The sequence below is a fragment of the Meleagris gallopavo genome, chromosome Z (genome assembly GCF_905368555.1).
Source record: "Meleagris gallopavo chromosome Z, MGAL_WU_HG_1.1, whole genome shotgun sequence".
Taxonomy (NCBI): Eukaryota; Metazoa; Chordata; class Aves; order Galliformes; family Phasianidae; genus Meleagris; species Meleagris gallopavo.
Window position 1 is genome coordinate 20573449 of NC_139435.1, and position 12519 is coordinate 20585967.

At 35.9% G+C, this 12519-nt stretch overlaps 1 protein-coding gene across 1 annotated transcript in view; it reads left to right on the forward strand.

Annotated features, from left to right (window-relative positions):
* Nucleotides 1–9584, forward strand: part of CWC27 (CWC27 spliceosome associated cyclophilin) — a 117494-nt gene extending 107910 nt beyond the window's left edge. Inside the window, exon 14 of the mRNA XM_085214222.1 lies at nt 9175–9584. Within this exon, the coding sequence (XP_085070348.1) occupies nt 9175–9337 (163 nt within the window). The 3' untranslated portion in view covers nt 9338–9584. The remainder of the gene's footprint in view (nt 1–9174) is intronic.
* Nucleotides 9585–12519: the final 2935 nt, after the last annotated feature.

The window sequence follows — 12519 nt, forward strand, 5'->3', positions numbered from 1 at the left end:
GAAATCCTTCTGGATAAACACCTAAAAAAAGGTTGTATTTCTTTCATAAACCTAGCCTTTTTGTATATATTTTCTAGAATGCTATATCTTTCTTTGCCATAATACCTTAGATCAATGACTATGAAATATGGTTTCCTCAAGATTAGCAGCAGTCTCTGCAGATTCAGCTGTAGAAGCTTAGCTGTGACAAACACAGTAAGTTCCTGCAAGCTAAGCAGCAGTCAGTTTCACATGCCGATGCTAGCTTGGGGAGCGAAAGAAAAAGTGCTGCTGTAATTTATGCCAGTGAGGCACAAAGATGGATTAAAGCCATGTTTGCTCCCCTCCTCCCATCCAGATTTGAGCCAATGTTCCTCCACTAGTCTGGAAAATCTGGCTCTATATTAGGGCTCTCCTGCTAAGGCCATTGATTTACTCAACTACATTTAGTTTAAAAAAAAAAAAGAAGACAAAATACTTACTTGATTGTTACAAAGAATAAATGCATGCCAGAGGTCTGTATTAGAAACACATTGGAAAGAAGGGTTTCTTTTCTCTTCAGCAAAATACAAGTGTTTGTTTGGGTTTTAGCATTTTAAAGGAAGAATGGAAAAAAATCATTCTGCTATAAATCTTTCCAATTTTATATCCACCTTCAACCTTTTACCACTAGACTGCAGTCAGACCTTGATATGTAAATGTTAGCTGCTCACTCACTGCTGAACAGTCAGTAGTATTGTATTAACAATTTTTTTTTCTGATGAAGTTATATATTTATTGCTTCTAGCTGTTTGGCATGCCTGAGAAACTCAGGGCATTTGGGGTGGGTTTTTTGTTTGTTTATTTTCTGTTAATTCCTCCATGTCTAAGTTTATTTGGACTAAGCATCCGGGCCTGGAATCAACTACTGTTTGACTTAAATTCAGAGATGATCCATGCTTTACTCAAGGGATATCTTGTATTTCGGTTACTATCTGGAAATGTTACATTTTATTTATTGCCAACAAATCTAGTGAAGAATGAAGAAATAATCTTCTAAATCTTGAATAGCTTAGCTTAAGCTTCCTGAGTATTTACACACCTTTTTAAGCCCCCCAACATCATCTGTTTCAGTAACATGATTAAGTCATATGGATTTGGATGTATTCAGAATGGGAAGAGGAAATAACAAAAGAGGAGGGAGCACATCCAGAAAATGTTGAATGCTAAGTTAGGAAAATCCAGTATTCTTGTGTTAGAAACAGTCTCTTCCCCTCCCTCCTACTCTGTGCTCTGGTGATACAATATTCCCTGACTATGTTAACCTGGGGAGGCATTTGGTGACTTCTAGACCATCAGATATTGTAGAAGTCCATGCCAGAGACAGGATACTAGACTGGATGGTTCATTGGTTTATTCCGGTATGGCCGTTCTTATGTCCTCATAGTAAATGCTGTATAAAGTTTTTCTGTGCTGGTACACTGTCTGGAACAACATCTGGAATTTGCATTACAGTCTTCTATACCAGGCTACTCTACTAGGAGCAGTTGTCTATTTAAAGCACCCAACTTCTTTCATCAGGCTACTTAACATTTTTCTGAAGGGGATAAAGATATACTGTAAATGTATTCTTTAGTTGTGACTGAACTGTTAGAACATAACAATAGGATAACTGTGGTGCTGTGTTGTTGGGTTGGTTTTGTTGTAGAAAAAATGCTTGAGATCGTAAACCATCATGGTTATTTCTAATTATGGTACTTAGGGTAAGTCCAAATTTTCACCCAGTGATTTCAATATCTTCAGAACTGGATAATCTTTTTCATTGCTGAGTTGGAATTTTACTTAAATCGTCTTTCAAAAGAAAAAATGCTTAGCAACATTTTGAGCAATGAAAAGGTATATTATACTAATTTTTTTTTTAATTGTTAGAAGCTTTTGAAATACTGAAGGTTGTTTTGTTACAGTTAGTAAAAATATTGCTTTTTTATTATTTTCACAACGAATATTTTGGAACAAAAGTCAGTAAATAGCATTTGAACAGAATATCTCAAGAAAACAGCATGTTAGAAATATCTGCAAATGTTCCCTTCTGATCATTTTATGCAGTTAACCTAACAGAAGAGTAAAAATACTTAGTATATTTTTTAAATTTATTTATAATCAGTTTTCCTTGGTGAGAATTGAGGAGGTTCTTGCTCTGTGCAATAGCAGCAAAAGTATGTCACCTCCATTGTTAATATCTGAATGAATGGAGACTGTAACACTCCCTTGATCTGAAATCAGAAAATACTCCTTTCATGTTAATCCCATAAGAGTGCTTGGAGGGTGGAGATTGTGAATGACATTTACAGCCACAGTGAAAAAAAGATTTGGCATTTATTCTTAAATTTCAGTCAAAAACTGTGCTCTGTACCATATTTATAAACTAAAACAAGTTGACTGAAACATTCTTACCTTGATGTAGAATTAAATATTCACCTTACTTGAGTATGGCAAATATTTGTGTTTCAGCAACAGTTTTCTGAATACTTTCCTAAGTATTTTTCTATTGTTAAACTCAGTGGAATAACTAATGATTTGGATTTGGCTGGAAATCTTACTTCTCTTTCAAGCAGCAAGTTTTGTTGTTTTCTTTTATCGTTGTTTGTTTTGTCTTTTTAAATTTGAGAAACAAGATTTTACTAAAGCTTAAGGGACAAGTGATCTAATTATTCAGGATAGGAAATGTTCATAGAGGAACTGAGCAATGAAAAAAAGAGAAGTGAAATCTTACAGCGATAAAAATGACAGCAGAATCTTGATGACCAGAGAATATTATTTGGAGGCATAATAAGTTTTTTTGACAAGAAATCAAACAGTTTTGGTAAACTAGGCCCAAACTGAAACTATATATGATACAGTGGAAGTACTACAAAATGGTAGCAACCTTCACAGATAATTTAGCCTAGCGATGCTATGAACAAATGAGACAAAACATTTCTCATGGAAGCTTGTTGCCTATGCACATCTCTTTTCGTGGTAGCTGTGTGAAACACTGGGAATGAAAATAGATGGATCTGGTTTTGAAGCTGTATCTACGGGAGTATTTAACGCTATGAATACTCACTGCTTTAAGAATCAGAACCTACTTCGAATACTTGGGAAAGAGATTCTTTTCATGCTAGCTAAGAGAGAGGAATTTGCATTACAGGATTCCTTTGCATGAAGAGTGATGATGGTTTATCTCATACAGTAAAATAACAAAGATCAATGGTGAGATAGGGCAGATAGAAATGAAGCAGGAGTTCTGTTGCTTAATGAAAATAATGGTGGTTGCAGGTTTCATCAAACATAGATGTATTTTCTCTGTCCTGCTGGATTGCATTTACAAAATTATCTGCAAAGTTCTTGGACACTGTTAAGCAAGAAGTGGTGACAGCAGGCTGAGCCAAGAAGCTTGTTTTGATTGTAGTATCTCAGTTCTGAAAAAAGTGGAAACGAGTTTAGATTTTATCATTATTTCCTCTTATAAAATTCTCATTGTTTTATGGTTTTGACATTTTTTGTCTTGATTTTACTCTTCTACCCTTGCTTTGATTTACATTTTTTGCTTGTTTTCAATTGTAAATTGATTTTTTTTTCATTTTATTTACATTTTCATCAGTCTCTTTTTCTCTGTTTCTCATTCCTATCCTTTTGTTATTATTTACCTTCCTCAATTTATTTTTCTTTTTGTCTCTCTATTTCTGAACTGTTTCTCCTCTTCCTGTGCTACCCGCTTCTCTGCTGGAAGTGAAGAGAGTGCCAGTGAGCTCATTCTTCCAGAACTAACATGCTTTTTCCTTGGGAATGAGATCTCATTTGCTTTGATCTGCGGATTCACTAATCTGTTTTCTCATCTTTTCATGAACTACGCATTTATGCACTGCCTATATATCATGAGGGTGACGGGAGGGAAGCATTGTAACATCCCTACATCCACGTTCATCGTTTAATAAACACATTTACAGTAGTTGCAGGAAAAATGTACATTGCAAATAGAATATAATGTAAGGGAAGCAGTAGTACTTGATTACTGCTTTTTTTTTTCTCTTCAGTGTATGTAACATTTGTCATAATTGAGAAAAGTAGATAGCATGTTACTTGTAAGTGATGTTGAATGCACAAAAAGGTGGGATTGGTTGTTACAGTCTGTACTGATAAAATTACTTGTATTAAAGATTTGAGACATCTGGCTAAGAAGTTTATCCTAACAGAACATTCTTTTCAACTAAAAGCTAACCATCTGTGATTGTTTCCAACTCCCCCACTTGGGAGCTAAGATGACACTGGGTGTGCCACTCCTGCAGGCTCCAGCAGGAGCCAGCCACCTCCACACTGCCTCTTCTTAGAACTGGAGCACTTATAAGTTACTTAAGGAGCACACCTCTTCCTGGGACAATACCTGTTTTTTTTTAACTAGAATAGCTGCTGTATCTTTTCTTTCCTTTTCTTCCCCCGAAACAGCCTATAAGTTTGTTGTCAGCAGAAAACAGGGGAGCAGAGGAGCAGATGCTACCCAGTGTTCTGTAACTATGATCATATTTAAGAAAGCTTCTGTCTGACCTGTCCCAGATTGTACTTTCATCTTTACACATTTTGAGTCAATAGATCTTCATCAGGTCCGTACTGGTCTCTACTTTCTCTCTTATTATAGACAGCCTGTAAAATGCAAGATACTATTGCAGGAATAACTTACAGAATTCTAGTATTGCAAATTGTATAGAACTGTATTTAATTGTTTAATTCATTTCATCCGCATTTAGAAGTATATAATTTTTGCCCATGTTCAGTGTTCCACTTTAGTCATACAGTAAGTAGTGCATTTTAAGTAGCATATTGTTCTGCATCTGGAGAGTGAAGAACTGTGCATTTCTTATTCTTCAGTGCCTGCTGATTACAGAAACAAAAGATCTGTCACCAGCTGCCATGCTTTTAGCAGGCACCCCCAAATGAGTTCTGACTATAACTGCTTGAGATGTTAGTGCCTCTCTGCCAAAAGTTGCTGCCCTTATAGCAGGGTTGGCAGAATTTCTCCATGCCTGTTGAGGATTTACTGCAAAGTTGAGCTGTTTAAAACACTGACATAGGTTAGTGTAAGCTTATGTCCCAGGTACTCTATGGAAGTTACTGAGGTGCTGGAGGACATGGCATGGATAGTAACTTGGACAAGGAAGGTTGAATGAGCAACAGGTGGGTTGGTAACAGCCAACAGCTGTGCCAGATTGATTAACAAGCGTGAAATTAAACGATGCAGTTTTTCACTTCAGTTAGTATAAAATGAGTGATTTGGGCATTGTGTTGTACATGGAGTTTAGAGCTTCAGCACTAGTGCAAAAGCATTTTCGCTGCTTCCTTGTTATCACTGATACTGAAAATAATTAAACTCCCTGGTTGCCACTTTGGTTTCTCCCAAAGGGCAGTGCAGGAAAGGCTAGAGCTGATGTGATACTTGATGTCTGCTTATGCTGCACTTAAAATGACTGCCAGCTGTCAGCAACTGGCACATGTTTCAGATTCAGTGCATGGCTCACACATCCCAAAATCACAGGAATTACTGTATATCCTATCTTTTCTTATAAGTACCTTTGCACCGCAGTAGTTCAATAGAACAGAGTCTGTCTCTCAGATAAGCTGGTTGAGCCTGCCTGCAGAGCACCGTGCAGGCAGGGTCTGGCCTTTGCTGCCCAGTTGGCAAATGCTGCTTTAGCTACTGGACACAGCTTAATCATAATGCAACAGCTCTTGAAGTCTGCTATCCTGATTTTTTTTAGTGTGGCAGCCAACATTCTCCCACTTGTTACCTCCTAGAAAGCAATCAAACTGATCAGTAAGGTATTGTGTTAGTTACTGCAGTTTAAGGACACTGAGGAGATACTCTGCTATTGACTGTGGAGTCTTGTTTGCCAACTGTTGGATGAATCATCTGAGAATGCCACTGTACCAGGGGTGTATCTGCTTACCTTTGGAAATACTGTGTTGTCTCTGATGCAAGTTAAAATGTGTTCAGGTATTTCGGTCTAATGTGTCAAGACATTTCATTTCTGGAATGCACAAAAGAGCTGAGTACCGAATGTCATTTTTTAACACTGCAGGAAATAGGTGCAGCTAAAAGCAAAGATGCTGCCCTAGCACACGGAATAAATCAGTACTCAAACTATCCAGCACTAAATCCATGGTAAGATAGCTAGCTCCGATTTGCTGCCTCTGAGGTACTCTTAGCCCAGAATCATCAGTTTTGGCAAGCTATTTAATTCATGCTAGAAAAACACCCTGCATTGCAAAAGTTTGGGTTTCGAGTTTAATGTAGAAGAACTGACACCTTTCATCCTTTAAATTTTGAAGAAAAAAAGTATTTTAAATTCGTGTATCTTACATAGTGCAATATAAACTGTCAGAAGTTGGTGATAAGCAGAAGTTGAGTGGTAGATTATGGAAGTCCAGAGATGAAGAGATGAAGCTAGAGATTTCATCACAGTGAGTGCAGAGCACAAGGGGGCAGACAGCTCTTTGCTGAACTCGGGAGCATGAGGAAGGGAAGAGAGCTATAAACTGAAGAAGGAAAACTTATACCATATGCAGTTGTGGAATTGTAGCCCAATCTCAGCATTTGAAAAGTTATGCAAGTGCAGGCTTGCTGGAGTTGCTTGAGTAAGATACTCTAAATTTATTAATTCCAAAAAAGTTAGATACTATGATATTAGATACTAGATATAATTAGATAACTAGATACTTCCCATGTTCTTGAAAAAAAAAAAAAGAAATTATTCTTTTAATAGTATGTAGTCTGATTTAGCATTTACATTGATGCAGAACAGGTATACCTGTGAAGATGTGTGTCTTTCAAAAATAAGCTGAAGTTCAAACCAGGGAAGTACTTTTGAAAATCTTCACTATAATCTTTTGGGTTTTTTTACTTTACCTATGAGACCCTGCATCTGAAATTCATTCAGTGAGTTTCAAAGTAATTTTTAATGTTGGCTTATTTTTAATCACAACTGGGAACACCTCAGTGGAAAGTTATGAATAGAAGTGAGAGAGTGACTTCTTTCAGCTCTTCGAAACAAATTAAGTGTTGTGTGGTCTGTATCTGCTGCATCTTATTTCTATGGTCAGACCCAAGAATGAGAGAGAGATTTAATGCGTTGTATTCTACAAGTATGCTATGTCATAGTTTGAAACTCCAGCTGATTAAATGGTTGAGAGTGCACTATACACATTCATGTAACATCCTCTAAAGCCACATAGTGAGTAGTGACACCATCTCTTTGGGACTATATTTTAATTTAGTCTAAAATAGTGTGATTTTGTATATATTTTTAAATATATATACATATTCTTATGCTCATCTTTAATATGTCGAAAAAATATGACAAATGTAAAAAAGCATGTTAACTAAAATAAATTACTTTAGTCTCTCCACGCTGATACAGTGTTTTTATAATTAAACTACAAATACACAATCATGAATCACTCTCATGGTATATTATGTTACTCTGAATTGTAGATATGACTAAGAAATTTTTTTTTTTTTTTTTTAATTCGTGTATGAGGTTTATAAACTACTGAATGCTATACACTGGAAACAACTCTTAAGAAATATTTTCAGAGGACATGGTAATATGCATCCCTACTTTCAGTACTGTTCAGAGAAAAATGTAAGAAACCCAACACAATAATAGATTGTGTTGAAAAATCTTAATTACTGCATGTAAGATTTTTCAAAAGCATTCCAACTCATATAGTCTGTTGCTTTGAATTTTGTCTAATTTCTTTAATAGTACAATATTGTAATCCACATCTAGTGACCTGATTCTGCTCTCTCCCTTTACTTGTGAAGATCTGTACTAGAGCTCTTTGAAAGATCTGTTTTATTCACGATCTCTTAGATGCTGTGAGAGACTGATAAAGCAATCTTTCATCAGTAAACGAGTTTCATTCTGATTCTGACTTGGTTTTCATGGACTTCCTATTTCATAAAAACTTTACCAATATCTAATGTTGTAAAGACATAAAGGCTTATGTTCAGTTCAATTGTTCATGTTCAAATCATTCTTATTATTGTCCCATTAAAGAAGTTGAAGAAATGTTTACAGTTGATTAAAATAGAGTCCAGACTTAAGTGACCTTTTTGCTTGGTCACGTCTCTATGCACTGAAAAATCATTAGTTTTTGGTGTTTTTTTCTAATTCTGCTGCCTTTGGTCCATAAGTATCAGTGTTACTGTGACTTTATATTCAATAGTCTTATTAAGTAATCATGTGTGCTTTTCATTTAAAATATCACTGCTGTTGGTGAACAGCATTAATCCTGCAGGCAAGTTTTGATACTTAAAACTACATTCTGTGATACACAAAAGTAACAAGGTTGTCAGTAAAGACCAGTAGACTTACAATCAGTCAAATTGTAAGCATCTGTAGTATTTTTGTTCTCTTTTCCCCCAACCCTTTCTCATTAGACAGAACAAATAATTTATCTCTTTGTTTTTAGTCCAAACTAAAACTTGTAGGTTTCTATTAAAAAGGCCACAGTTGATCAGCTTAAGGCCTTCCTGGCACTGGATACAGCTAACAAGAAATTTTTGACTAGATTATGGCAATATGATCAGTCAGACTGGAAAGGGAATTTGCTGAAAAGGGAAAATAACATTCTAATCAACAGTAGAAAAAGTTGAGGTTGAAAGAAACATTAGTTTAGCATTGAAATAATTAAAAAGTATGATCTGAGCCAGCTTAAGGTGGAAGAGTAGTAATTCAGGCATTCCCATGTTGACCTGTGCACCTTCTTAGTTTTCCATGCAAACTCTTCTCTCTTTTTGCATAACTATAACTGTGAAAGGAAGTCCAAAGTGACTAATAGGAAAAGTTTCTCAAGAAACACTGCCTGTTCCTGGGAAAATTATTGAGTACATTTGGGAAGATACATTAAATAGAAAAAGACAAGACAAGAGAGCTCAATTCTTGAAATAAAATCCAGCAGAGCAAACTCCAGCTGGTATTTGTGAATATGTGTTTTCATAAAAGTGGTTATCCTGTTATACCAGTATTTAATAAGAAAGGGAAAAAAAATAGCAAAGCTTAGGTCTTCTTTGCTACATGGTGCTGCATGGTGCTACAATTTTGTCATGCTTATCATAATTAGAAATCATAACTTACTGTTCTGTCACTGTATTTGAGCCATGTTTTATTTGTTTCATAGGATGTCACATGTTCTTCAGTTTGAAGATAGGAGCAGAAAGGTGAAAGATGCAAGCATGCAGGATGAAGACACTTTTGAGATCTATGATCCACGGAATCCTGTAACTAAGAGGAGAAGAGAAGAAAGCAAGAAGATAATGAGAGAAAAAAAGGAAAGGAGATAAAATGAATGCAATGCTAGCCAGAGCTGCCTTGAAAAGTGACTGCAATAAAGCACTAGCTCTTTTGTAAGCTGTAGATCTTAAAAATATCACTGGACAAGTGTGAAAAGGAATCCCTCAGGACGCTATTGTCTGGTTTTGAATCTGGACTACCATTTGTTTCTTAAATTGTGCATTAAAATTCTCTCAGTGTATTCATTATCCAAATTCTGTAAAGCTTTGTATGTATTTAATAAAACAACTGACTTTACTTTGGTCTGTACTTTAATTACAGTAGTCACCATCATAATTAAAAAGTTTTCAACATAAAGAATGAGATTTTTTTTTTCAATAAGGATAGAATTAGAAAATAGAAACACCATTCCAAAAGTATAATTATTATTATTGGTTTATAAAAAGGCGTATAAACATTACAGCAGTAACCATTGACTTCCTGCGCCACTCTGTCATTGAATTAAGACAATTTAGAATGGACCCAACTTTCTTGAAAGTTTAATTTGAGGAATTGGTTAATTTTTCCTCCTTTTGAAATACATATTCCAATACATATATGCCAATACATATCCTAGCTTGGGATAAGGAATCTGAGGAGTGTTATTTCACTATCAGTGCCACATTAATAAAAAGAGAATTTGAATGGATTGCAATGATTGCTTAAACTGCTGCAATACTAGAAACCTCCCATTGCTAGAATTTTCACTTTAAAGTAGCTGGTAATTCAGGTTCATTTGTTAATTAGTCCAGTACTGAAATGAAAAATGTGATCAGTCTTATTAGAAATGTAACCCTTTTTAGAAGAGTTATTTTACCATCTTAAAATAAACAGTTTCTAGGGTTTCCAGAAAGTCATAGGCTTTCCACAGATTTCCCCCTCCTTTCTCCAGGTGCTAGCATTTTTGCATAAACTTAAGAATTCTCACTGCTGCTTCTTTACAGCACTTTCTGATGCTGCAGAAGCTTGGAGAACCCACATGGGTAATAGTTAAAGAAGAGGGACACAAGTAAGGAAGGTCATTAAAAAGTGTGTCCCAGAGAAGTGTTTTGCAGATGTTGTTTTTAGAACACATTCAGTAAAGTATGGCATCCTTATCAAGCTGCCACTGCCAAATTTCTTGATAGGGTGTGAGGTGTGAAGTACATAAACCTGCACTGGTGGGTTAGTATGGCCCAAATGCCAGAGGTCAGATTAATGCACACTATTGCTTTAATGTGAGTGTAATCTAGGAGATAAAAAGAAAACTTGAAGGTGTGACATGAGATCCTGTATAAAGCTGTCATTATCCTCCTCTTAGGCTAAGTGAACTATACTGCACCATGGTGTAAAGAAGTTAAGAGGGGTTACATACTTAAATATAGCCATTCACAGCCCAGTAAGTCAAAATTATTAGGCCATTTTCTATCAGGCTTTGAGCATCTTACATGAACATTTTACACTGCATGCTGTTCACACTATTCATTGCTTTGCTTGTAGAAAAAAATGCAAGTTTTAAAATTGCTATTATAGGAAATGAGCATATAAAATCCTGATTCTGATGGGGTGGGTGGAAGACAGGGAGGATGTGGGTGAAAGTATGCATGCTGGGAGAAGATGTCAGGGCAGGGAAAGTGAGGATTAAAACTAGGAAGAAACTTCAGCATCAATTCCAGGAGACAGCATCAATTCCAGGAGGAAAAACGCTCTAATTACATAATTTTCCTGTAAGCAAAAATAGGATGCATGAGGGAATGAATGAGCAAGTTGACTAACAGCCCTTTTTGCTGATTTTTTTTTTTTTTTTTTTTGCCAACTCCTGCAGTAGGTCGGTTTGTGCTGTACTTGAAGATTCACATTCTTAAGCACTAGAAAAGCATAGAGAGAAAAGCTTCACTCAGGGTTTAGAGCTCCACTCAAGCAGGCAGTGGTCTGAAAGGATGATCTGTGATCTTCATCACAAGAACAAGAAAGTAACTTTATGCTGATATCTTTTTGTCAGGTGAAGACTGCACTGAAAATTAGTATACGTTTTTTTCCATAGACAATTTATCTTACGTAGTGAATACTACAGCTAAAACCATGTGTTGCCCTTTAAAGCTGATTTTAAACATCACTCAGTTACACATTGTTCTGGGAGGGCACAAAGGCCTTCCCCAGAGAAAGGAAATTTATACCCAAGCAGCAGTCTTTCCTATGTCTAGTGAATATCCCTTCAGAAATAATGATAAACTTTTACTGCATTAAACACAGGTCCACAGGAGTAAGCTGGCATGGAGTTTGTGCTGTGTCTGGCTGTCCCTCATGGGTGTCCAACCTTGTGGCTCGTCTGGGCCTCACTGAGTGAAGAGGAATCGTCTTGTGCCACATATAAAATATATAATACAGCTAATGCATGTAAGTAACAAGATTTTTTTAATACATACTTTTTAGTAAAACATTAAAAAAAAGAGCAACAAAAACACAGAACTAGCGGGTTAGACACATGGATTTAGATAGAAAAGAGGAAAATCTTTTTGAATGACAGTGCCTTTGTGTTTGGTAAATGGAACTAACTTTCCTGAAAGTTGGCATTTTGCTGTGTACTAAACTCATGTGTCAGGGTAGAGATTAAAATCCTTACATTTTTTCTGTTTATGAATGGCAAAGTACTTTTAAAAAAAAAAAAAAAAAAAAAAAGGCTGAACCTACTTCTGTTCAATAAAGTAGGCAGGATTTGTGATTATTCTTTCATTTATATTTTTTCCTTTATGAATAGGATTTGTAGCCTTTGAAACCAGTATGTCGCCTACAAGTAAAGCCCTTCTAGCTCATCATGATGCTGTACTGCGTGTTATAGTTACAGAATATTTGGAACAAAATAGAAAAAGCAGGTAGGTGATCTACTTTCAGCAGTCCCTTGAAAACCTTGCCAATCAAAGGCAGATTTGTTAGGCTAGTTTCTTGCATCATTTTTAGCAGACAGATATGTAATGCACTCCATGACACTAGATACCAATAAAGATTTATTATAGAAAATGTTACCATGGTTTTGATCACTGAGATCTCAATGGATCTTCTGTCATCCATACTGAATGTCTTTTCAGTCACAGCAGTTATACATATAGAGGCAACGTGATCAGTATCTATCCTTCTCCACTTGTAAACCTGCTAGACACCATCCTTGCATACCCCAAGGCGAACAGATTAAAAGAGTAAATTAAATGCAAACAAA